The 27,772-nt window shown below is 38.7% G+C and overlaps 1 protein-coding gene across 1 annotated transcript in view; it reads right to left on the bottom strand.

The window, feature by feature from the left end:
• Nucleotides 1–27,772, bottom strand: part of TLN2 (talin 2) — a gene marked incomplete at its 5' end in the record, with an annotated part of 110,433 nt that overhangs the window by 56,576 nt on the left and 26,085 nt on the right. The window contains 16 exons of the mRNA XM_082004923.1: nt 1,972–2,065; nt 4,065–4,204; nt 6,372–6,569; nt 7,612–7,731; nt 8,541–8,749; nt 11,283–11,385; nt 12,019–12,147; nt 13,118–13,252; nt 14,572–14,685; nt 16,627–16,740; nt 18,359–18,487; nt 19,605–19,771; nt 22,072–22,366; nt 23,886–24,053; nt 26,390–26,488; nt 27,332–27,540. Coding sequence (XP_081861049.1) covers nt 1,972–2,065; nt 4,065–4,204; nt 6,372–6,569; nt 7,612–7,731; nt 8,541–8,749; nt 11,283–11,385; nt 12,019–12,147; nt 13,118–13,252; nt 14,572–14,685; nt 16,627–16,740; nt 18,359–18,487; nt 19,605–19,771; nt 22,072–22,366; nt 23,886–24,053; nt 26,390–26,488; nt 27,332–27,540 — 2,423 coding nt within the window. The remainder of the gene's footprint in view (nt 1–1,971; nt 2,066–4,064; nt 4,205–6,371; nt 6,570–7,611; nt 7,732–8,540; nt 8,750–11,282; nt 11,386–12,018; nt 12,148–13,117; nt 13,253–14,571; nt 14,686–16,626; nt 16,741–18,358; nt 18,488–19,604; nt 19,772–22,071; nt 22,367–23,885; nt 24,054–26,389; nt 26,489–27,331; nt 27,541–27,772) is intronic.

Genomic DNA, 27,772 nt, shown 5'->3' with positions numbered 1-27,772 from the left:
CTCATATCTAGAAAACAGGTTCCAGCTGGCTCTCGTCTCTTCCTCAGTTCTCACAGATATTGCAGCAACTCTTCATTGTTGTGCTCCATCTTTAAATAACAACTTGTAAAGCAAACAATGTTCCTGCAGTACTTGTACTACCACAGAGACAGAAGCCCTTGGAATGTACGGCAACAAAACAGCAAAAGACAAGGCAGTATAACTTCCCACTGACATACATTTGCTATTACTATAACACCTTTGTTAATAGCTTTCAGCTGAAGTCCTGGGCACATTCAGCTATCTCATTGAAGGTCATACAGTAAGGTCCTCTCTAAACACAGTTTTCCCAGAGTCTCCAGGGAAGACTACAGAGCATGCTGACAGTCTATCAAACCCAAGCTGAGACACACTCTTTCTACAGAAACAATACTACTTAGTACTTTTAAGAAGCCTTGGTGACACCAGGAGTAGTAGGCAATAAATTGGGGAAAACGAAGGGAAGAGGTGAGAGTTTAATCATTGTAAAGAGAAATTGAAAGTTAAGACTACTAAGAATGCTTTCCCCCAAATTTGACAGGTTCCTCGGGTCATTTTGATAGCCAGTCTCCAGTTTGGTTTCAGGACTGTGTGGTTTTGCTTCAGTTTCCCTTTTCTCAGAAATTAATCTAATTTCATACAGCCAGGCTTTTCTCACTTTAGCCTTCAGCCATTTAGCCTTTTCTCTCAGGCAAGTATTTCCTGAAGTTCAATATGCTACAGATCTTCCTTCTGCCCTTCCTGGGCTCTGCTAGCAGTCCATATAAGCCAGGCCAGAACCCTCTGCAATGGCTTCTTAAGGCTGTTCTGCCCTACGTTTCTTCCATAAGCTCTCGGTTTTCTGTGGCTCTTTAGCTGGGAATTCTGATGCTTTCACATTCCTGCTGTTTTGCAGATGTCTCCCCATTAGTCTTTCAGGAAGTCCTAGGAAATGGCACTTCGTCACCCCTGCTTGCTCCACCCCTACATTCTGCAATGATTTCAGTCAGCCATTACATTATGGACCAATGTCCAGTTTTCTCTTTCTATTATTTGGACTTGCTGCCACTCCCTTTAACTAAGGGGAGAACACTTCTAAGCTCAAGAAGGTAAGAATTCAAAAGTACAGAGCAGCTCATAGGCAAACCCTTACCAATATTTTGGGATGACAACTGTGGACTTGCATATTACAACAGGTCACAATAACATAGATGCACTGCAAAGGCCTTTGTACCCTTTTGATACCAAGGGGTAGAAATAAAAAGGCTGAAAGTGTTTTATGCTCACTACACAGGCCAGTCATCCCTTGATCTTCTGACACTGACAGCAAACATTTAATTAAAAAGATGCTATTTCCCACTATTGTAAGCAGCTGTGTCTGTGATCAGCACACAGCCTTTGAATTAGGTCTTTCAACTGACCTGCTACCCACTATTTAGCCAGCCAAACATTTCACTCATGAACCAACACATACCTTGCAAAAACCTGTATTGACACACATGTCGTATCAGCTTGACTGTGACAAAGCAGATACATGTCATCCAAAACCTACACTAAGAAATGGCAGGGAGCAACAGGGTAAAAGATGGTAAATGTTATCTTAATGTGGGATGTCAATAACAATATTCTACAAGCAGAAAAATCAAGATACCGCAGCTGTCTCCAGTGCACTGCTGGTAGTAGGAATGTCCATCTCGTCATGATTCTTCCTTAAGTCACAGTTAAGTACAAATAATAGGGACCAAAGTGTACCTTTTGAGGGGCAGGAAAGAGGAAATGGGGACAGGGCAGCAAATTTCATTCTGGCCAAAACGACAAGATGTTCATAGAGGTTCTATGCTTACCTCATATGCAATTAAAACCCCTGCCCCAAGTGAGAAGGTGGTGACAGCAGCTCATCGGACAAGGAAAATAAAGGAAACAAACATTTGGGGCCTATTTTTGCTCATTAAAACTTTTGAAATGTAGTAATACCTCCAGTTCTCTGAGTGCATTATCACATTCCTTCTGCCCAGGAGCTTGCTGGGTGCACAGCGTGATGAGCTGGTTTATACTCTCGGTCACAGCTCTAGGGAGAGTAGAAGGAAAAAAAAGGTATATTTTAAAGTTAAACTATTCCTCTTATTAAAACTTTTCTTTCATTAGCTGTACACTGCATGAAGACTTAAAACTTTGATGTTCTAACTACATTTTTTCTTTTCAGTGTTTGGGGATTACCTGTAAGTTAAACAGTTCACCTAGAGACCTCTTCTTTAACAAGCTTCACAGGAGCAAGAACATTCTCACTAAAGTATTTGGTAGCGATCCACACCTGAAAATCTACACCATCAGTGCAAACAATTGAGAAGTCAGACCAGAAGAAACAGAAGCTTCATCTCACGGCAGCAATTGTTGGTGGGTGTCTGTGGCAAGGTTTTGGCTGCACGGGTGGCCTCTGTGAGAAGAGGCCAGGGGCTGCCCCATGTCCAGCACAGCTGTTCTAGACAGCTCCAACAGACTCACCGCAGGACACAGGTGAGCCCAGCCACCAACCTGGTGGCACCTCTGGCAAAACATGGGTAAGAAACACCACACTAGCACAGTGATGTAACTTAGTTACTAAAAGATATTTTAGCACTTCTCCAGGTCTCATACTAACTGAATAATTTCTCAACTAGCACCCCAGAAGACTTAAAAGACAAAGAAACAAGTGGCCAGTATGTCAAAAAATGTTTGAATGTAAAGTTATATTATATGCCCTTTGCTAGCAAAGTCTTGTGTCATCTGACATACTGTATCGCACACACACACACATATATAATCCTGCTATATATTTCTATAGCCTGTTATCAAGTTTTTTTTTTTCTCTTTAACTAATTATTGATATTCTCCAAGTCAACATGCATTGGCTCCCTTAGGCTTAAATCCACAGAGAACAAGGTATTTTTGCATTACGTTTCTACAGAAGTTTACAGTTCTGGTGCTCTTGAACATAGGCTGAATCTGACATACAATATATTCACTGTTTGTGTTTCTGGTTAATGCTCTGATATTAAGCAAAATTAAGTAAAGTAGCATAACTTCCTTAAGAAGTCCTTTATTAAAGGAGTGGATTTATTTTTTAGAAATAAAGTTATTCCTATTAGAAAGGGACAATTACAAGGTCCAGGACAATATCAACTACATTACCCCCAAGAAAGTAACAGTCTTCACCTACTCACTTCCTCTCTAGGCTAATCTTTGTGAGTGTAAACATTTTGGAGAACAATATCAAAAGCTACATCCACATGATCTCAGGCGTTCATCTGATTTAACGTCGACATTTCTAGCTCTGATGTCTATCTGTCCTTCAGCAGACCTCTTCCAGTTTGATATTTGAACATTCCATTTGCAAACGTAGACAGTTGAATAAAAAGTTAATTCAGAAAAAAAAAATTGTGAAAAGGATTTGACAAAGTGAAAGAGAGGCAATTATCAAGTCAAACACTGAAGTGTTGTGATGTTTTTCACATAAACACTGAGCAACTTGATTGAGAAACAGGGTCCACGAGATTAAATTCAGGGCATGGTTGACAGAATCCTTAAAGTAAGGGTATCTTCCAGCAAATAAACATAGCATCTAACCCTTTCAAGTGTTCGTGCTTATACATCCATACACACTGTTAGTGATAGGGAGCCACGATGTGATTTTTAAGCACATTCTATAGAAGAACATTATTCCATTTCTTTGTTAGGAATTGAGAGGCTTACTGTTAGCTACTGCGTTGTCAGAACACAGATTGTAAAAAAAGAGTATGTAAAACACACTAGTCCCTTTCAAAAACCAGGCCAACTCTTCAACTGCTGGTTCTTATTTCCACCAAGAGGAACAAGTTATGCCAGTTAAGGAACTACTCTTAAAAAAATAAAATAAAAATAAAATTCTGATTAAAAATAAGCAGTTTTCCTCCAACCTATTTCATTTAAATAGAACTGCAGGTTCCGACCACTCAGTTAACTGTCAATAGCATAAGGATGTATAGACACATAAATATCACAAAAAAAAGCAACTATCTTAGGAAAACCTAAAGCAAGCAACACATCCTTACCTTGCTGCTGCTGCTAAGAGGTTCTTGGCGTTAGGAGCTCCAGGATCAACAGACAGAGACTTGGCAGCTAGTAACAGCTTGCTGGAAGCCATAGAGATGCTCTTGAGGTTACCTATTACTTGAATCTGGTCCTCCTTAGTCTGCAAAGCCACAGCAGCATAACATTACGTGCAAAGTTTGCAATAAAGAATGTGCTAAAACCATGTTTGGAAACCCGGTTTGTTTATCCACCTGAGGCCACTAACATGCAGGGCACTATACTCAGGAGAATGACATGGACCAAAGCCTCTGTTCACCCAGACAGGTGCCTCCAGCTTCACTTACATAACAGAAGAAGAAACCCATATAACAAATAGCTTGGTTTCTAACAATGGCAGTATTCAGAAGTGAGCAACGGAGAAACTTTACTACTCATTGAACAATGCTTTTGTTGTCAAGACTCTCATGTGTCTCTGCCTGGCACAACTGATCCACATTATTCAGTGTACACTGCCTGTATTCTAGCATCCTCAGGCTCCCTAGCATCTAACTGGGAATACTCACACAGAAAGATCCCTCCAGAAAGTCCTCTATCCCAAGAAAATACGTTTGTATAAGCCTACTTTGGTAAACACTTTGATTTGCATGTTCTATTACTTATTTGCTTGAAAAGGAAAACCTGCATGCGCATACAATTACAGGGAAGTACTGCATTGTCACAGCAAATAGCTGTGACTAGATTCTTCTGTCAATGATCAGAAGTAAACCTGTTCTTTCTAACAGTCTGTTGAGAGTTTTATGTAAAGAGGCTGCATATTACTCAGTGGATGTGAATAGCTTTCACTATGTATTTACATTCTGTCATGTGTCCCCCCTCCCCTTTTGCTGGGCATTCAAATGACCTGGTCTTGCTTCTGTTCAGGCCAAATAACTAGACACAGACAGAACGCACTCTCTTTTGAAAGATCAGCCATTAATAACTAAGATGGTTACCATCCGCTATGACAGCAGGATAAGCAAATCAGCAGGTGCCGCAGGGTCAGCAGCAGCTGGAATTCTCTTTTCAATGGCTATTTGCAGTATTATTTCTACCTTAGCCATCACTGAATTGCCTCAAAACACCCTAAAAAGTCAAGGAGGCCCATAGCTAAAAAGATAGTCAGGCACTTAGCTCCTACTCAGTTTCAGAGAATCAGCTAAGATTTGGTGTCTAACTCACTTCATTGATCTGGAACCTGACTGATTAAGTTTTGATGAAGAATAATCAGCAGTCATTGTCAGATCGCTCTACTCAGCTCTATGTAGAGCTCCATAGAGACGCTTCATAAATTACTGCAAAGGACTGGCACACTTTCTGGCTAGTTTTCTTTCAGCAATCATTTCTTAGGTTTGCAAGTTCCTTCCGCCTCCTAACTAGGGCAAAACAGTCTGCCGATTCTTTTTTCTGCAAGTCCTCCTAGCTCTCCCGGTACCTGACCCTTTTTTGTATGCTGATATTTATTATGTTAAATCATCTCCAAATGACCAATTAGTGTAGTTCAGTACACCTAAACCCAGTAAGACAAAATGAAGGAGTTAGCTCCAACTTCAAGTGGAAGTAGTTCAAGTGTTGTGCTGTAGGACTAACACTTGTTAGTCCTAGACTACTCTAGGAATAAGATAGGTAATAAGTGCCAACATTCCTGGTTGTTACTGAGTTCATCAGAATGGATCTCTGCCAGATTTTATAGCACTAAGGCTAAGTCCATGTGCTTGTGCTCTAGGTTCCATGGCATTTCAGCCAGCCCTTTTCAAATGCCAGCCCCACTCTGTAGCAGGTTCACACTAGCACGCACCATAGACCTGTATCAAATCAGGATTTTAAACGCATCTTTTCCCCCTTCTACTTAAAGCATTTGAAAATTAGCGAAGAAAAGTGCTAAATTTTGAACAGTGTTCACATAAATTATGCTTCATGGTAGTTCTACCAAAATAGAAGCAACCCTAGCCTTTGCTTTGAGAGGCTTAGAACACCTTTGTACCTCCAGATGTACAGCTCAAATTACTTAACAGCCCAAAGTAGACAGAGGAGTATGAAGTCATTTCTGACTGGGCACAGGAACAAATACCAGTATCCTGCTTAAAATGCAAATGCTGAGTTGACTTCACTCCGGATAACCAGTTAAAGATAACAACTTCATAAAAAATATCACCTGCCATATTTGGATAGGCTCACACTAGCATATTGTACTGTGCTACAAGATAACCAAGATGCTGCACTGCAAGATACTATGCCCAAGATAACCCGAGGTCCCAATTAGCAGGATAAAAAAAAGCAACGAAACTTACTTGTGCTTGGCCAGCCATTTCAATACCAGCATCAAGAAATTCATCAAAATCATCGCTGAATTTTCCAGAGGCTGCAGCCAGTTCCCCACTTTGGCCCCGTGTAGCATGGACGACTTCTCCTGCTGACTGATTCAGGTCTGCTGCTGCCTGGTTCAGTTCGCTCTGAGCTTCTTGAAATGACTTAGAACTTGGGGGTAGCTGTAAGAGACCAAGTGCCGTATTTTACTGTCTGTCACGTCACACCAGCCCTTCACAACTGGAAAGTTCAACAGAATTCAAAAACACTAAATGCAATACAGTCTTGAGCTTCATATACAAGCTAGAATGGGGTACTGAAACTGGACTGCTAGTGATTCAGTCCTGAATGCAGAATAGTCCAACTACGGGACAGCTATCAACCAGAAATCTATACAATGACCTTAGTCCCACTGTTTCTTTCAAGCGACAAATAAGTAGGTAGGCCTTTCAAGGGACAGAGATGACAATAGCTATTTTATGGTTCAACTGTGAAATTCAAAGTGATGAACTCAGTGGCAGAAGTTGGAGAATTTTGGTCTCCAAGTCATCATTCACATCCACAAACAAGCTTTCTGGAACACCACACAAGTATGGGTAGCTCTTCACAATGACTCTAAACTCCTTGTTTTACCAAGAGGCATTGCACAAACATATCAAAATACAGTTCTTCCTTCGTTCACAGGGTAGCAGGATCACCGGTGGGTGCAGAAAAAAGTTGTTCAAATCCTATAAGCCTCTGGCAAATTACCAGTGCACAAAGGGGTTTTTTTTTGACATGGATGCAGTTAAACAGCAATATAACAATTCTTCACCTTGCACAAAATGACCGTAGCTGCACCAAACATTTTTTGACCGACTGCAATGCTCCTTAAACTGAACTCATCAGTTTTAGGTGTGAGATGGATTATAATTTTCTAGTTTTCATATTCTTCAAAATGTTAAGTCACAGTTGGCATTTTCAAAAAAACCCAAACTAATGGTGATCTACGACAACAACTTTAATATTGCCTTCGCAAGCCACAGACACATTTCACCTTTCCTGTAAACTAGAACAACAGCATTTCAGCCAAAGTAGCAGGTACTTAAAAAGTTGCTAAGCTTAAACAAAAGTTGTATGAAGCATACCTAGAGCACGTTTACTAAATAGTAACATGACACATGGGGAACCCAGATCCGCTTTTCAGTTCTCTGGAATTTATTTCTATGTTAAAAGACATCTCACCGAATCAACTAGGAGCTTCTTGCTAGATTCCCCAATACTCTTCAAGGCCACATCCACATCCTTTTGCCCAGGCAGACAATTCACACAGTTATTCAAGGAGTGAGACACTGCTTTTGCCACCTACAACACATAAGTAAACAGATCCATACCAAGAAAGGCTTGAGTGGTCATTTATCTAAGAGGAGGCACGTTCTACAGCCAACAATTCCTACATTCCGACTCTAACAAGACCATTTTTGAGGCTTGTTACTTTCTTGGTTTGCTCACCTGTAGTCTAGCAGTAGTCATTATTTATGCTCACCCATTTGATAGGATAGTGTTGGCAGGGCAGCTCCGCAACTGCTCCTTGCACCTGGGATAAAGGCTGCAGCACTGCAGGTAAGGGAATGTCCCTGAAGTTAACCATATACTAATCACAGAAATCCTTTGCATGTTACTTTTTTCAAAGTCCTGACTAAAACAAGTGTCTCCTTATAACAACTTATTTAAAATGCAGGCCAATTATAGAATTTTTCAAACCAGTAAAAAAGAACCTGTTACTTCTCAAAGTCTTTAAAAGCAGTGGTGCCACATGTGTGGAAAACATGCACTCTTTGAATATAACATGAATACAGATCCTTCATTTGATAATGATCTGTTTAACAGTTCTTTCATTTTTGCAGTCAAGCAGCCTACTCAAATATGTTGTCGGTAAAAACACTTAACTGCATCTTCATATAAGTTCATTTTCTAGAAGATGACTAAAATATCATACTTTGCACCATCTGCATAGTTTCACGTAAGCATAATGTTACTATCTGAGAGTTGCTTGAAGGACTAGAAAGCTGACATTCCTTGCAGCCTTATTTTCTGTTGTCCTCTCTCATTATTTAATGTTGCATTTCACTGGGTGCATGATAATTCATGTAGCTCCTCAAGTCGCAACTTACCTGGGCTAATCTCTGCTGACTGTCTGCATCCCCTGGTGCAGCCAGGGCCTGCTTCGCCTCCTGGATAAGCATAGCAGAGCCTTCCATGACATCCCTTGCTGAATCCAACATTGCATGCGCTGCCACAGGGTCGGTAGTAGATGCTGCAACCCCTCGTGCTGCCTGAGCCAAAGTCTTCAAAGCCTGAGCAGTTTCTCGGGCAGCAACTCCTGTGTTCAGATTTCATCAAGGATTCTATTAGTACCCTTAAAGACAATCTTTGTATTTTATGACAGATGAATATGCAGGTAACAATCCCATTGCAAAATAACATTGCAAATGCAGTTTAAAAGAAAATACTCAAACAGGAACACGTTTGAAATACACAGCATCATTTGCCTAGAGAAATGCCTATAGTGAAGCCAAAAAGTAAATATTATGTGCCAAATACCATCTTTCGTGCACAGCTCTAAATCAGTGACTAATTTTTAGTGAAGTACTCAAAAAGAAGAAAACCTAAAACCTGGAAATGAGGAAAAACTCATACTCCAAGCTATGAGGGAAAGTGATTGTCTGCGAGAACGGTGCACATGACTTCAGAGCCACAGCATCTCTGTTGCTTCTGAAAACGCAACTTTGGATTTTTTAGAGAAAAAAAAACACAGCAAAAGCTTAAGTTCAAGCAATTAAAAAAAAAATTAAAAGACAACACTAGGAATGATAAAGACAACATTTAGGGATGATACAACTTGATATAATCTAACATCATTGTGAGTACAAGCACATAAAAATAACTGATGAAGTCACAGAGAAGATGTCATGAAATTAGTTTCTGTGGTCTGTCTGGCCACAGAAATTAGAGGACATTCATCAGCTCTAGCGCTGAGGTGTACAACTGTATGAATAATGGTCCCATTCTTCTATTTTCCAAATTTAATTCAGCTCTTAATGAAAACCAAGACAAAATAGTCTTCTAAAAGCCCTTAATTAGCACATAGTCTAGTCAACAACATATGCAATTTATGTAGGTAGTATATTTTGAGTGATAATGTTCAAATCATGCTATTCCTACCAAAAGAAAGCTATAGAGAAGGTTCACATTTGCTGTACAAGACCTTTTGGTTATCCATACTTAGGTATTCAAAATAATTAGAATGCTTTAATATCCCTGTTGGAAATGCTTAGAAAGCTGGGACATTGCAACCAAATACAAAGCACAAAGTAGCCATGTTAGCATTTTAACACCAGTGCCTTTTAACTTTTTCCTCTTCCGATCAACTGAACATATTTAAATGCAGAAACTTTGGAAGATAATGAAAAGCAAGTGATCTTATACGTCAAAATAAAGCCAAACTAGGCAGAGAAACAGTACTGCCTATGTTGCAATTAACAACCTTTCTATTTGACAAACCACTGACAGCTTCATACATTCTTAATTTAAAGAAAATTTCAGGAAAAATACCCACATGTTTTGCTTCCCTTATTTACAGTACCAGTAAGCATCTTTTAAGTTTGGCTTAATTTTTCACAGCACCGCAAAATAAAAAGGTCTGACTGGTTTTTTTTCAACCTGGTGTTGCTTTCATCCTCTACAATGACTTTCAGTAAAAAGTGAAAAGAAACTTACAATAGTGGATATAAGCTGTAAAGAATTTTTATCACAGAGAAACAGCAGAATGTCATACCTGCAAACACTCGGTGCTTACTTGAGCACACAACAGTTTTTGCATAACAAGACAGTATGAGACAGAAGATAGTTATGTAAGCTTTGAAAAGGAACTCGTTGCTTTGTAGGATTTCCCATCCAAACAGCTCTTATAACTTGATGTTAAGAGAGCTACTAGATTCAATTATTCAATATCAGCTACAAGTATCTGTATTCCTTCGCCAGATACCCAGTGCTAACTTCTGCACAGCTATGTGATAGAAACATGAGCCATCTTAATGCAATTACATCTGCTTCAAATGAAAGCAACTGTAAGATATGTAGCCTGATGCAATTATATCCAATGAAGTGGTAATTGCCATAATGCATTTTATCAGTAATATTTTAAAAAATTGTACAGTAGCATTTGCATCAACAGCTTTCATTTCTTACAGAAATAAGAGAGACACATTTTACCACCTAAGAGTAAACCTCCCTGTCCCTGACAAGGAGCGTTTTCCTTATTAAAGTGTTTTTGGTTTCTAAAAGTACATGTCCAAAACCAAATTGTGGAATCTGTGTGCCCACATTTCCTGTTGGCTTTAACTCAAACTATGCAAATGTGATCAACGAGTTAGAGAGACTAGCTGCATTATACATGTATACTGGTAATATCTAGTAAGAGATGCAGTTTTAAACATCACCAAGCTATCCTAAGTGTGTTTGCATCCCATGCTTCAAAAAATATCCAAAGACCCTTTTAGCCTTCTGAAAGGACATAGCAACATTTCCAGTGGCACTGACCTTTACATTACATTACATTTTAGTTCTGTCCTTCACAGAATGTCAGCGGCATATATTTACAAAACCAACATATGACTCAAACTACTCTGATTATATACAGACACACAGCAGATTGCAACACTATTTTTTTAATGAAGCACATTATTTACACTAGCGATTCCTAGTAACGTGCCACAACTCACTATCAGCATTAAAAAAACCCAAGCAAACAAACAAGTGAGCAATTCCTTGATTTAAGTCTGATAAGAAAACCTTCTACCAAGTGTTCTATGGAAAGCAGAGGTTTCACAGAGACATTCTGAATAAAACCCTACCTGTGTAGTGCTCGTTCCCTTGAGCAGCACAAGTTAACAACTGGGCCATTGATGAACCAACTGCTTTGGATGTACTTCCCAGGTCCTGAGCACATTTCTCAAGCTGTGAAAAATTGCAAAGGACAAAATTCTTTACTTAAGCTCAATTGAAGACACTTGTTTTTTTAAATACTACTAAAAAAATTCCTCATTCCACAAAACCCGAGCTTTTACCTCAGCTACCAAACACGCACACACAGCTTCTCTGAAACCTGACTAGCATGTTTTCCTTGTCCAAGGTGAAATAAATGAATGTATTAGGTAATATGAAGAACAAAACTATTTTATAATTAGCAATGGAAATCAACACCTTCTTCTGAGGAGAAGGGTTTTTTTGCCCAATAAAACATTACACATGCTAAGACTACCATGACTGACATTCTAATAGATCTATTGAGATCTCATCTTTGTCACTATTGAAAAAGACATTCTTTTTGACAAGAAAACACTGAAACATTGCCACTACTAAATTGTAATTTGTACAATAGAGAAGGAGGCCCTACAGTCCTATGAGTAATTCTGCTACAGAACATGCTTCTGGTATAGTAGAAATATATACTCTTTTTAAGAGAATTAGTGCAAAATCCTCTCAGTGTCATCATTATCCAAAGCCTCACAACTTGTTTTGCCTGTAATGCTTAAAATTTTTAAGCTAACTTTGCTTGTTTTTAAATGAAGAATATCCTTCCTCAATTACAGTTTCTCCCGGGAGAGGTTTTAACTGTCCATCCACAGCTGCCATCTTCGCATCTTGCAGTTCATTTTTGAGTGTCTGGACTGTATTCAAAGCAGAATCGATTTCCATTGGGCCACATGCTTCATGAGCCTATTCAGAAATCAAATCAATATCACTGTTAGCAGCTGTAAGCCGCTATCAGAAATAGTAAATGCTTCAGATATAATCTCCCCCTCCCAAATTATTGCTCTCACGACTTTAGAGGCCATCGTGGGCACTTGTTACACATCATGGATTCCAAATTCCTGCACAATATTCTTAGCTTGTGAATAGAACAACACACTGTTAAAAGCCACTGGGGGAATGAGGTGCACTTAGCTTATGTACATGTACCTTCACCCTACACAGTCCAAGTACTGAGAAAATAACTGCTGCAGTCTGGACTTCACCTTTGACAAATAGCCTAACTATGCATTGTGACTGAAGTCACACTGAACCCTCTGATGTGGCAGCCCACAATCATCAGTACCTGAGCTGGAAATTTTAATGTTAGCTCAGGTGTCACCACCTATATGCCACAATCCTGTTTTTGCACCTTAGTGTACAGACACAAAAAAAGACCAGACTTTCCACCGATATTTTTTTTTTTAACCTGTACATAGTTTAGAAATCTGCATGTGAAACAGACAGCCTCTGCTTCCCTGTATTTTAGAGATGATAGCTCCAGTTCACAATCACAACACTGACCACAGCAGTGCCATATCTAGGTTCTCCCCAGTCTGGCAAGTGCATGAGATACGCTCCCCTTTCCTCGCTCTCCTTCAGGTGTAACAGCAGCTCAGAGTTTGGATATGCTGCTCTGTGTATATCCTTCTCCTGTCTTTCTGGTATGGAAAGGGTAGCACAAGCTTTTCAATTTCCTTGCCGCTTCTCCCTTCCCTTTCTATTATGACACAGAAGCCACCTGGGAGTCTGAGCAAACTGCACACAAAAAGCAACACTGAGAAATGAGCCAAACTACCAGAGCGTGAGCCACTCCCTTGTGGGAGACACAGTGGGTCAAGCCTGTGGCCACCATCCAAGCAAGAGCTTTAGCTGATTAAAACTAGTATTTACCTACCTTCTGGGAGGCGGTTCGTAGCTCAGCTAAGCTGGTAGCAAGATTCTTTGCACACTGACTTAGCTGCATTGCTGCTGCTTGATCAGTCACAGTGGGGACTGCAGCTTTAGCAGATGCCACCATTTTACTTCCAGGCTGTTCAAAGAAGAAGAGTGAACACAGTTGGTTTTACTAGCTCATTTTCTTTAAAGAAGCTTTAAACTGCTTCCTCTATTCACACACTCATGAGGTTTCTGGATTTTCTGTAATGACCATTTAATGCACTTCCTGCTCCTTAACCACGCACCTTCCAGGTCCCAGCCTTTTATTCATATGCTGCACCCTGTCATAACTCCACATTGCCATGTTCTCTGCAGCAGGACTCATTCTGTGCTTTACTAGTACAATGACTACTTCATTGGTACCAATGTCTGCTTGAGGCCTTTGAGTACTCATATGGACTACTTAAAAATATTTAAATGTGCAGTTCTGCCATTCAACATCCATGTGGTATGAGCAGGTCCAGGTGGCACAGATGGCAAATTTGTACTCCGCCAAAATTCTATAAATTGAAAACTGTAATTCAAGCAATGATGCTTCACAGGGTTTTGCTGCTAATACAATTAAAATACTTTGCTGATTCTTACCATCACCATGCTACACACGTGCAGCCAGAAGGCAGACGGATCATTTTAATGACTCCAGAGGGAATCATACAGCAAAATACTCAAACAGAGCAAAAGCGTGGTTCGCGGTACCTCTGCCTACATGGGCACGTAAAGAACCTGCTAACAGCAACCAATGAAAGGATTCATTTCCATTCCACATTTAAGGCAGGACTAACCGATGCCAAGTAATGAACATGTCGTTACATGGAAAATAGGTTTCTTCTGTTCATTTCTCGTAATGTCAACAATAAACCCAATAGTTTTGTTATCAATGCTCAATACTTTTTTTTAAAAAGATGTTTTGGAAGAAGCACAGAGTCAAATTTTGTGTTTTGTTCAAAACTTCAATCAAGATCCATTATGTATTCAGGCTAGTATCTGGAAAAAACATGGTAATATTCCCTTTTATTTGTGAAGAACTCTGGAGCTGCAACACTAACTTTACCTTCATTGAGAAAGGTTACAACAGTGTCTCACATGTTCAGACCTCTGCTTACAAAGATGCTGAATTCTCTCCATCTCACTCTTTAAACTCTTTCCCAGAAGGCAAGTGAATATTTCTTCTCCATACACTTCAGTTTTCTTGTTACTTTTATCTGCAATTTTGGCAATTTTCACTCTCCACAAGATTCAACATACTTTGGTCATCTGACCTGAGGAACTATATTGTCCTTAGCTATGGCTCACAGTCAGTGACGAACATGGTTCTAAACAGTTTACTGCTTATTTATCACAAATAAAAACATACAGCGCTAAAAAATGCTTTTTGCTCCAATGGAATCTACTACAGCGATTGATTCACTTCACCTGAAGGAAGTTCTGGCTGGAATTTATTAGAGCAAGCTGGGCACTGAGGTCTTCTGCCTGAGCTTGACTTCCTCTTACACCCTGTACCAACTGAGGAATGTGGTCTGCAACGTTCTATAATAAACAAAGGGAGAAGCTTTTAGTAGATAAATAAAAACTCCAAACCCTCTGACACTAAAAAGCAAGCCCTCTCCCCACCCCTCTTAAAGACAACCTGTAGTATCACAGGTACAATACTCTTGTACATTCACAAAATTCGTTTAGGATTCCATGAACTGAATTAATACACGATAGGATTTTTCAGAGACTTTCTACTTGAATAAAGAAATTTTTATTCAAGCTACTCATTAAATATCCAACAAGACAATGTAAGATTTTTCTGCAAAATTATGTACACAAAGTATTTCGAATTACTTCCTTTGCATGTTCAAATGCTAGTAGTGGAGGTGACAGATTTTTCAACAGATTTTCTTGCTTTCAGAAAAACACTGCCTTTTACACACAAGCACCTCAGCCTATTTTTCCTTGACTTCTAATACAAACGTCATAGTATGGCTGCCGCATCCTGAAATGTGTATTGCTAAAACTTTATTCCTGGACTGCCCAGATTCACGTTGTTTGTCCATCCATTTCACAAGAACACTTACTTCAGTAGCGCTGTACTCTTTTCTTCTCTCTCTCTTTCCCCCCCACCTCCCCCAAAAAGTAGAAGAGCAGGTATTGGATATTCTTTGCTATCTGACACATCATCATCAAGATCAAAGTAGAATGAACTGTAAACAGTACAGTGAATCAGCTTGCTTTTTTTTTTTTTTTTTAATTCATACTGAAATAGCTGCCTACAACACAATCCTGAGATGTACTTGAGCTAGCTTATTTAATTCCAACATTTCTTAGGATTACCACTGTGACAAGAAATAATTGCTGAATGTTAATGTGGCTTTTAAGGATGCCTTCTTCAATGGTTTTGTTCTCCTTCCCCACATAACTGCTCTTCCATCCAGGAGAAAACCCTTTTACATTCTATTGTCTCTTTCAATTTTTTGTTTAAATGCAATTTCTTTAAAAAACCTGAAGCAACATTAGTCGGAGCTAGAAATTAAGCTGCCAAATCTAGGTTAAACACAAGAGAGCTTCTCACCAGACTCTGAATTCTAGCTTGGAACTATAAAAATATGATTGACTTCAGGCATACCTTGAAATCTGCGGTCTTGGCAGCTTTAACTTCAAGCTAGGAATCAGGTTAACCCCATAGTAAGGTCTATAACTTATTTTTTACAGTGATATTTAAGGCCCCAGTTGCTTGTAGGCTGAACAGCAGAACAGCAGGATCAGTGTTGTTAGTTATATAACCAATTATATAACCAGTACATTAAATAAGGATTTCACTCCATTTATAGTATAAATCACTATTGCTAATCCATCCTTCAGTGTGGAAAATTCAAAGGTTACCTTTATTCTATAGCAGACCTCAGTCCCATCTCACTGCATGTATCGTTCAACAGCCTGTTTTCATGATCATAGAGCTACTCACCTGCTGAAAAGCACTCTCGTGCACTGAATGTGTGGCCAAGACTTCCTGCCAGTGTACAAACTTCTGAGCAACTGGACCCTTCCACAGTGCTTCTAGCATAGCTCTGCATATACAGTACTGATGACTGATTTGCAGCAAAACTTCTACTTTAAACACTTGCTTCAGGTGAATTGGTTGTTACTCAACAGACACATGCTGAGGTATATAAGCCTGTCAGTCCTTTCTAGTAAGGTGTTTGCAGGTGTATTTGTAACAGCCAAATACTACATGGCACTTACAGTAGCTCAGCTTCTCAAAGCTCTTCATACAGTAATGTATGGCAACTACAGATAATATAATAAATGAGGGTTCTCCAGAATCCATACAGATGAATGTGTGTGATGTTGGTTTTAGTTGTTTGGGGTTTTTTTGTTTTAAATCCCCTTTTGAGGTTGCAACAGTATTATTATAGAAGGTGATCTTCAGTTCCCCATAAAGCAGAGTTTCAAGAGTTATTTGTCAGTGGGTTGTGATGTGTTTACCTTACAGCTCTGCACAAGTTGCTGGTGGGCTGCTGTGTTCTTATTTGAAACAGCTGCATTCTGAGAAGCTGCAATAGTCTGAGTAGCAGCAGCTGCAGCTTGTTTAGCTGCAATCTTTCAAGAAAAAGAAACAGAGTTAAATCAGTGGCAAAAGTCTGAGTAATTCAGAGGATGAAATACATATTATAGGTAACTTTGATGATGAAATACATATTATAGTAACAACTTTGACAGATTCATACATTATATTTCTTGATTAATTTGATTTGCCTTAAGCAAACTCAGGATTGCTCTTCTTTCAAGATGAAAATGAGCTGAGCACTGTTATCCGTCTCTAATTTGCCAATGAAGAAAAAGGTAGAACTAGAAGGATTCTAAGCTCTTACTCTTCATAGCTTAGGTTGCAACATGGCCAAAAGAAGTCAATTACAGAGACCAGAAATGGTCTAATCAATTAGCTCCTTACAAAGAAGGCCAGAGAAAACAAGCAAAGCACATGTAGTGCTTCACACTGCTACATTAACACCTCCGACCAAAGACTCAAGGGAGCCAACTTCTTCACAGAGATTGCTCCATGGCAAAAGTAAAAATACTGAAATGACACAGAGGTACAAAATACTGGTATTACTCAGTCTAAAGGCACCGAGGAGACCTTCTTCAAATATCTAGGAGTCATATTATCAATGTCTCCCTATTACAAAATTAAAAATTCAACAAGTTATCAAAGGTATTCCAACACCTTGTACAATACTTTCCTTTAACTGGCCCACTTATACAACCAAGCATGAAGTTCATTCTCATCATCACACATTTCACTCCTTTGTAAGGCAGTATATATTGTAACAGGAAAACAAAAAAGTCCTTTCTAGAAAGCTTTCTTGCATGCTGGTAGAAAATTGAGACATCAGCCTTTATGTCCTGAAATACTCCTGATTTTTGGTTCTAGCCAGATACAGTAATTTAAATGCACTTCTGGAACACAGTTACCTACTTACATGTCCTTGTTTGTCTAATCTCACTGCACTTAAATCAGGCGACTGTAAAACCATGTGTGGAAACTAGGAATTATGAAAGGCTTTTTTTTTTAATCTCTCTCTTCTACATTTTAGCTGAGAATGGGAAGATCAAACCTTGCCTACAAGGCAAACTTCAGAGATATTTTATCCTTAGTACACAGTAAACTGCCTTTCTCCCCCTTGGCTGTCCTACCAGATGTGATGTATCTTTTTCATTTTTGTTTCTGGTTCTTTGATTCTCTGAATAACTTACCAGTTTAATTGGATATGCTGCAACTCAACATATCTTTCTATGGAAATCTACATGGAACTCTGGCAGATATACCAGTAAAATCACCAAAAGATATTGTGTGCAAGTAACAGATCATACAGATAAATTAAAACAGTAATGAAGCTGTTTCAGCTCAGCTGTTTGAAACCTCAGCTGTTCTGACTTCACAACTAAGCCACCATCAAATGCCTTCAGAGTCAAATTCTTACACGACTTTACTACATCAGTCATACAATTTGCTTAATTTTCTGAGGACTATGGTATCACATACTAGCATCTGTAATTCCATGCCTTGTACTCTGGTACAGGATAGCTTAACACAGTGCTATCATTCTGTGCTTAGCACTTTTCCTGAAATATGCATTTCTACTTGCTTGAAATTACCTAGAGATACTAATTATCAAAACAGAGTACACTGAAAATTCAACAATATCTACTTTCCAACCTCTAATCTGTTGACAATTTTCTTCTTGATGGCATTCTGTGCAGCAGCATTTGTAGCAACTCGCAGTCCTTCTGCTGCTTCTCTCAGACGCTGCTGTTGATCCTCATTTTCAGGATTGGCTGCAGCTCCCTGCACAAAATTGCAGAGCAAAAAATCATGAGCCTCAGTAAAAGCTCCTGGAGAAAATGTAGACGAATATCAAGGCTTTAGTTCCAGACATTGTCTGCTACATCACCCTTTATTTTTCTTATATTATCTTAACCAAAGTTAGAAGAATATTAAAATGTTATAAGACTTTGAAGTGGAAAATTTATCGCTAGTGCAATGTTGTTACTGTATATGTTAGGTACTTTAAGGAAGGGAGTTGAACTTTTGCTTCGTGTACTACTTTAGGTGCTTGGGAAAAAAGCCTTTGTAAACTGCTTCCACTATGATCTCTAATAATGTGCTTTGATGAATGCTGGTTTTAGAAAAGTTTTTACAGTTCCCAATTCAATATGCCTTTCAGTAACTGCAGTCCAAACCTTGAGATTTAACACAGTAGGTTTTCTCCATTTGAAGTCTGAGAAAGTACTAGAAAGACAAGGATATGCTCTGTAGCTGGGCATACAGGTCTGCTATAGCCCTAGCAGAATGGCTGGCCCTGATCTGTAAAAATCATTCAAGTGCAGGATCTGGGAAACAATTCAAAGAACATAGACTTCCCTAGTGTATTTAAACAGGTTTCTAGCACAGAAAGGAAAGAAAAAGCTAGATATCTGTCTTTCTTGTGAGAACAGGGGTGTGGGGGGAACAAGAGAGGCACGATTCCCCAGGTTGAGGAAACTGTTCCTAAGACAGAGACAGAGTTGCTTTGTTAACAGCTTTTGTAAGAGATGGCTTATGGCTTTGTTGTTCCATTTGTATTGGTAGATTGGTGCAAGACTTTGCATCACAGTGGTTATGGCTGGTGGTAACTGCCCCAGATGGCTTGAGTCATGACCACCCTGCACGCAGGTGAGCAAAGCAGTTGCAAGAAGGGTTTTTAAAACAAAATAAAAAGAACAAAACCAAAAAACAAACCCAGGTAACTAATAAATTGTTTTTTCTGAACATACCTCGGGTAAGTCATTAAATGCAGAACATTTACAGGATAAGAAAAACCATCTCTACAATCAGTGAAATCCTATCTCTAATATCCCACATGTCATCTCTTTGTGTATAGCCGTACAATCTTAAGATGACAGTTAGTTCCTTTTCCTGGTACCTTTGCAGCTTCAACCATGCGGGCTGTAGAATCTGCCAGGAGCTTTGCGGCAGCCAGAAGCTTCTTAGAGTTGTCCATGTCAATTTCTGCTTCAGCATCTGACCTCATGGCATTGACAAGATCGGAAGTGGCCTGAGCCAGCACCCTGGCCTGCCGTACCATTTCACCTGTGGTACACAATTACGTTTTTACTTTCCTTCTCTCTGCATTTCAGTTTTGGTTTCAAAAGTCATCTCAACAGGATGAAAATAAAGTTACATTTGCTGAAGTATTCTTTTGACATTAAAATGGTACACAAATAGTTCATAACTCAGAAGTTTCATAAACAAAATCTTGGATCACAATAGAAATGAAGGAAACTGCTACAGTGGGGATTAGGAAAAAACATAGTATATGCATTCTAGAGAGCAAGAAAAAAACCCCAAAAATCAATACTTGAAGGTAATCTTGAATATACAGTTCAAGGAAACTCCTGGCCCAGTGAAGACTAACAATTTTACTTTCAAATTATAGACAAGACTTCACTCTTTTAATAAAAATTACCTATCCTTCACCTATTCTTCTTTTGGGAAAGTTCTTTTGGGGAATTATCTTCTATCTAATATAAACTAACTTAAGAACTCTGTAGAAGAGACTCAGCATGAATTAGGTGGTTTTGGCCCAAAATAAGGTATATGTGTAAGACACTGGAGTCATGTTCTGGTCATGGTGAAGCACAGAGACGAAACAGCAGTGCTTCTGAAGTGGATACATACCCTTTCTAGAGCAAATTCATTTGGTCACTAAAACATACACTTGAACTCCTTCATAATAGACTTGAACCCATAAAACTTTTGGCTTTCTATAGGTTGTCAAATCAAGTAAGACATGTCAAATCAAGTCAAATCAAGGGTCTAAGGCCTCATTCTTTTCAAATGCTCTCAAAATATCATGGGAAAGAAAAACCAAAGCAGCATTTTTCTCATGTGTAAGGTGACTTGTGGTCTTCAGAATTAACTGCCACCTTACCAGGCTCCTCTGGTCAGGCATAGATAAAAAAAATAAAGTTTTCTAGCTGTTACCAACTGTTCCCCAGTACGCAATTTTGCAATTAAAATTTTTACTACTAATGGCTAACTCAGCTCCCAATCCAAATACTCCACTTCAAAAAAAATCCCGTTAAATGCCCTTTCTTACAGTATTAAGCCAGTAAATCAAACAGAAAGAATAATCTGCTTGGGCAATAATACAGCAGTCACAAGCCAGAGTCTCTCTGCTGTTAAAATTGCAACCACAGAACTGCAATGATAAACTGGAAACACAAACTGTAATCTGAATGTCTTCTAATAAAACCTATCGCACAACAAGACATTTGACTGTGAACAGAAAATAAATACTATCCAAATTCATCTATTTTACTGCATCCTTCCATACTGAAGCTGAGTAATAAGTGAACGTCTAAACAAAACTTGGCATGCTTTCCTGCACACATCTACAGTAATTGAATTCCTTATGATAGCTACAGAGCATTAGAAAACTTTTTCCACAGCTTTCAATTTGAAGATTAAGAGCAAACATTCCTTTGTGCATCTTTTAGAAGTTTTAATCACTGAGATTTCTCATAAAGAAGGTTCTAGGGTCAAAATACACTGAGAATTTTACTAGTTACTCTAGAAGAGTGCTGCATGTCTGAAATGACAATTCCTTAAAAAAAAGAAACGTCTGAAAGTTTTATCTCTTAAACGTAACAGCTGACTCTACAGTAAAAGATTAGTTTTTTCTTATCGACTGTAATAACGCAAATACAACTGTGACTGAAATATTTTCTTTCCTGACCTTGCATTTATATAACATGAAAGAAAAGACCAAAACCATACTATTCCCCGTAACAGCTTTTTAAAAGTGATCCCTTTTTAAACTTCATATGAATTGTCTTGATTTCGACAGTGCCCTTCCATGCTGTTGCTACTTCATAATACTTATAACTATTGAAATTTCAGCACTCTAAGTAATTTACTTGTTCTTTAAAAATTTGTATTAGGTTAAATTTTTGGCATCTCAAGCTTTCATTCATTCTAGAAGTTGCATGTTTTAGAAACATCACAGGAAAAAGCAGAAGGAAGTTTCAAAACCTACAACAAAAACTAGGCATGATAAAACGAACCACTGGGAAGTATTCTCCCAGGCACCTGTCTTCATATTTGGAGATGAGAAATTGCTACACGATTCTGTGAAGCAGTGGTAGAAAGCAGACAAAATATTACAGTGATCTTTTAGCCTGATGTTAATTGTTTTCACATAATATTCATTCTATCCAGCACACAGCTACATGCATTTTGCTGATTTAATATTATGGGTTGAATGACTACCCATCATGACAGCACTAGCCTAGAAGCACAGTACTCTTAAGGGAAGGTTTTTTCACTTGCATTATTTGAAACGTGCACATCTCTGCACCACAGAAGAATACTGTCTTAGCGAAACTTACCAGCATCTCCCATCGAACTGAAAATGCTCTCTGTGACACACATGATGGTATCCGTAGCCTGGTCATAGCGTCCAATGGGCTCTCCCCTGCTCGCAAACTGGCGGACATGCTGCAAGAGGTCATTCAGGGCTTGGCTGACAATGCTGGCAGCTGCACTGACTTGCTTCAGTAACTCAGCGTCGTCTGTGGCAGCCTGGCAGGCCCGCACACAGTTCTCCACTGAACGGTCTACCAGTTTCCCTGCCTCAATCAGTTGCTCTTGACACACTGGAGAGCTGATGGTGGGACTCACAACCTGCACAGGGAAAGAACACGAAGCATTCAGAAAAGGCCTATTTGCAAATTTCCTAACTACTAACAAGTGAAACATCTACTACATTAGTTTTTAATCTTTACCTTATCTGTTTTCCCTAGACAGAAAACTCTGAAAGTGAGTATTTAAATACATAGCTTCAGACATCTAAGATTAGGAATCTGGGCTCTGCCTATCGTTAATTTAATCTCAATTTAGATTCTGAGAATGGAGGCCCCCACCTTATTTCATGCTTCTTCAGCAACTACTGAACTGAGAAAACACTAGATAGTGGTTCTGGAGAGCAGGCCTGGGTCAAACTCCTCCAGAGTAATCATGTCCACTGGCAGACGTCTGTACCCTGGAATTCCAACTAAAATGAAATCTTAACTGGAACTGGTCTTGTAAAGCCTTCTTGTATCAGCCTTTCATTTGCTTGTTTAAATAAAAGTAGTGCTTGGCACAAATCAAACAACATTCTACTTCTGAAGCCACAAGACAACTAATAAACCCTGTTATCTACAGATTAGAAACAACCCTCCCCCATTTTGTTCAGGCATATGCATACAGCTTTTATCAATGAGAAAACTGTGTACATCTTATGAGGAAAACAGGGTGCTACTGGGTATCTCAGACCATATTGAAATTCACAGGCAGTAAGAACATCAAGTCCAAATAATGAAAATTCATATGTGTGCATTCCAAAAAGCCCTTGCAGCCAGAGACATAAAGCAGAAAATATTGAAAATGTTGGAAATTTAATACCTAATATTGGCTATTAATTTTAATATAAACCTTCTGGATGTTTCGCAACAGTTGAATACCCGTTTCCCTGCAAAAGTTGACACTGCAGACTTCAAAAGCAGCATCCAAGTAGGAAACACAAACTGTTTGATCTTTAAAATTATTAGTATTTTATTTATTTAATTTTAAGACAAAAAAGGCTGCCGACGATGTAACACTCCAATTGCAGATTTCAGAGTTTGAGGTCTGATCTCCACTCCTTTGTAATTTGCTTAGACTGAAAATCAGTACTTGGACAAAAGCAATGGATCTATTAGAATGACTGGGCTACTGCAAATCGGTGCAAATATATTTAAAATCAATGATCACCAGCTTGATTTTATTTTCAGCAAGAATACCAACTTTTAATTATTTAGCTTTAGATGAGGCGAACCTACCCTAATTCTAGGCTTTATTAGAAAACTTACACAGTCCCCCAGGCAAGCTGTGCTTCTTGAACTAGTATTTTTTACTTTTTTTATTTTATCAATATTAGTAACTCATCAGATGGGCTCTGTTATCTGTGGCACTTTCTCTGGAGATTATAGCAACACCTCACATCCTCTGGGCTCCTGGTTTGCCACTGTTATTGGTGACAATTTAGTAGTAAACAACTTTGATATTGCATAAATCTAGAGCTATGATATTAACACAGTCTATTGCCTAAGACCATTGGAAATACACAGAAGCACACACTCGAAGTGATGCCTTGCCACCTCACGAATACTGTTAGCCTCACCTTCGCACAAGCCACAAGCTGGGAAGTAGAGAGTGCACACTGAGTAGCAGCAGCTATGACTCTGTTCTGCAGGACTGTATCCTCAGCAACCTGTGCTACATTCTTGGCCTTCAGCACTAACATGGCAGCAGCGTTTGCAACAGCTTTGGCCAGACTCATCAGAACATCCTGGTAAAACAAAGAGAAAACTCAGTCTTATGAAGAAAAATTATATACCTTTTTTATATTACGATCAAGCCTGCTGAAGGTAAGAAGTTCTCTTGTATCAAAACTTAAACATTTTGTTTTGTGTAAAGCAGCAAACATGGCTATTACTCAGAAAAGTCAACAGTTTTCTGTTTTCAGTACAACCATTTCTCTATTTACATGATCAAGTTACTGGACTGAACAAGTACGGACTGTCAAATTTTGAATTGTCTCAAAGTCCATAAGAACAAACCTATGTCCCAAATCACAATGTACTTATCTTCACTTCCTGTGAGTACACTATTAGTACAAAAACATCTGGAGTCCACCACTAAACATGTGATAAATATCTGCAATAAGGATGACATCCTGAAGGAGCAAACTGCTGAGGACTGACAGTACTTGGCTTAATATTAAATTCAAGTACTTCACTGTGCTTAACAGTAACAGCAAATGCCGTTCCATTTTTGAAAATGCAAAATCCAACCACAATATTTCATTGTCCATGATGTAAATATAGGCCTATAAATTACTGCTCCAAAATATAACTCAAAACCAGTCTTAATTCCAGAATGTAGTTTAGTTAACTCTTGAAACTGCAAAATTCAAACACACTCATGTGTTAATTCCTGCAACGAAAAAGTTCAGAAAATTTCTTCCCGTTTCCCCACTTTAAACGCTATATTCCATCTACTTCAGTTTTTAGCGGGATGGAGTCTTCCTAATGCCTGTACTGTTAAAATGACCTGGCTTTCCTGTAAAAAGATACTAGATACATTCATGCATAATTTGAACTTCACTGCAGAAAGAAAACCTTGGATTAAAAAAATTAAGAACACTAGTTTTCATTTTGTTTTTAGGATATGAAGGTATGATAAGCCATCCCTCTCCTTACCCACCTTCTCCACCACTCCACAGCAATTATGAGAACGTTTAGGTTCTTTCTCTTACCCAAGAAAGAGAGGGCTGAAATACATAGTCAACTGGGCATACAAATGAGAACTCTGATGAAACCTGCAGATAGATTTACTAGTGGTTCAAGTGTTTAAAATGGCCCGTAAGTTATAATAGCAGACATTGCGCATACAGTGCACTCCAAAGGTCCATCTGTCGCCGTAAATTACTTCCCTCTTAGTTCTGGTGCAAAACTGTTCTCGGCATTGAGTGAAAAAATCCAGACATGTTTTTAACAGAGCATTTAAAAACAGTTGTTTTAATAACAGTGTTAGCTGTTAGCAGTTTAAGTCAGATAGGCATTATGATTTGATAATTGGCAATACTAGTAATCTTAAAGAAATTATGTTTGTAATACAGTAATTTTCGTCTACTCAGTATACCAAGAGGTTGTGTAAACTTTTGGTTTACACGCATACATACAGACATAGCAAACACTTAGGTGAAAACCATTGTATTTAATGAGAATACTCAGTATTTATTAATTAACATTCATTCTTCATAAATACATGGCATAGTAGGTCATTAGCTTGCAAAGACAGTGAAACACAAGGAAGGGCAAGGATTGAAGTTGTCTGTGTGTATGTGCAGGTTTTAATACACTGCTTCTCAAAAAATCCCTATGGCATTCATAACAATTGATTAAGACTATGCATGCCCCCCTGGAAAACTCAATTATAAACTTGCATCTGACACACTGCACTTAGTGAAGATAGGCAGAGTTTTTAAAAGTTGTTTGTTCCTTATTTTCTGTGTCTGTGCGATATAACTTGCACTCTGTTGCAACTGAAGCAAATAGGAACTGTGATTCAAACACATCAAGTGTGACACAAGGTCAAGAATTTGAAAGATCAACAGATTGTAGTGTATCTGAAATTAGCAGATCTTTGGACTTCAATGCCAAATTTTCCACCTGTAAAATGGAATGACACATCCTACAGGAAAGCTATAAAAGATGTTATCTGTGCAACATTGAGGTACTGAAAGTCACCATAAAAGAAACCAGTGATGAACATAGTGGTGAAAGTAAGAAGCAGAGTAGAATTTGAAAAGCAAGAGTCTGACCCTATGTACATACCATGAGCCATGCATTTTAAGAACTGAGGGGAGTACAATGCAAACAGCTCTCCATAAAGCAAGAAAGCATCTGTATGATGCACACAATGAAGCACAGGTTCCTATGAAATCAGCACTCTGTGATTGTGTAATTAAAAACTATTTTATAATGGATTAACTTCAATTAGCATTGAGAAACTTCAAATCTAGCATTTCCTAACCACACTTTGGGATGCCTGGTTTTATGCAGTGGCCTCCTCATTAGAAAGCTGCACAGTTCTGACAGCGACAAGCAACACCCTCATTACCTGGAATCTTTCATCTGTTTCATTCTCTCCAATTTGTCTCAGTAGCTCCCCACTTGCTTGCCCAATGCTTCCAGCTGCAGTCAAAACTGTCTGTCGAGGCTGGGAAAATATAATGGTGAAAAAATACAGTAATTCAAAGAAAACGAGCTTTACTTGAATTTTAGATTTCCTCAAGGAACTGCATTAGCGTGCAATCAATATGTCTAAAAAAAAAATATACACAAGCAAAACGCTTTGGAAAAAATCTTTACTTTTCCACATGCACAACTGCACACCCATATTTCAGGAGTTTCATCTGAAGTGCTTACAGAGAATGTGTAAAGGATTTTGAAGAACTTGAATAGTTGTTGTTGTAATAACTCCAAGGATAATAAAGGATGGACAGTCAATACACAACTAATGTGAAACATCAAGAGATTTCATATTCTTCAAAACATAAATATCTGAAGAGAACAGATCTAAGGCAAACTGGCTGCAGACAAACGCAGACTCATAACTAACTGCTCAAGATAGTCTATCCTGGTCACTGCTACTCTCATTTCTGGAAAACTACAACAGAGGGATTAACTTCTTGTTTTACATGTCAAAGTAGACAAAGACAGTAAAGAAAAAAAAAAACATGAATGAGTGTCTCTCCACTTCCTATTAAACTGAGTCATAGTACTGTTTGAAATTTGTTTCTAAAAGACGATACAGTACTCAGATAAATTAATGATTTATTACACAAATCAATTAACCTCTGCATATAACACAGAACATTCTAATATCAAGGTGAAAGATTTAAAGGCATGAAGACAGAGACAGATGAAGGAATAAGTAGTAGTCAAAAGAACTGCTTGCACAGGGGACATTAGCAGGTGAGACTTAGAAGCCAACATGTCTCAAAAAAGCCAACGCCATGCACTTCAAAGAGAGGAACCTGAGAAGTTTCCATCCGCTCACCTCTCCTGAAGTAGGTTGCACAGCCTTCAGCAAGTCTGAGACAGCACTGGCCAATGTTCGAGCAGCTTTCAGGAGGTCTTCTCCACTTCCAACTTCATCATCCATGAGAGCCGCAAGCAGTTTCACACCTTTAGACATCTCAGTGAGGTTGGAAGAGATGGTTGTAATTGCACATCCCACAGCAGTGTAATCAGTGTCAACTGGGTCCCCTGCAAAGCAAATGTTTTTTCATGATCAGAGTGCTTTAGTGGTTAAAAGGGACAAGCTACACTGGTGAGAGATGAAAGAGACATTTCAAGATAGCCAAGCAATGCCTACTGAGTAACGCAATTATCACTTTAAAAAAATTAAAGATTGCTATGATTTTTTCCAATTTCTACATTTCTTCTTCTATGAGAATTTATCTTCTAATAATAAATCAATTTTCAATAAAAATCAATT

Source organism: Phaethon aethereus, assembly GCF_964289735.1.
Source record: "Phaethon aethereus genome assembly, chromosome: 12".
NCBI lineage: Eukaryota > Metazoa > Chordata > Aves > Phaethontiformes > Phaethontidae > Phaethon > Phaethon aethereus.
Note: the sequence above shows the minus strand (reverse complement) of the source record. Positions and strands in the feature narration are given on the sequence as shown.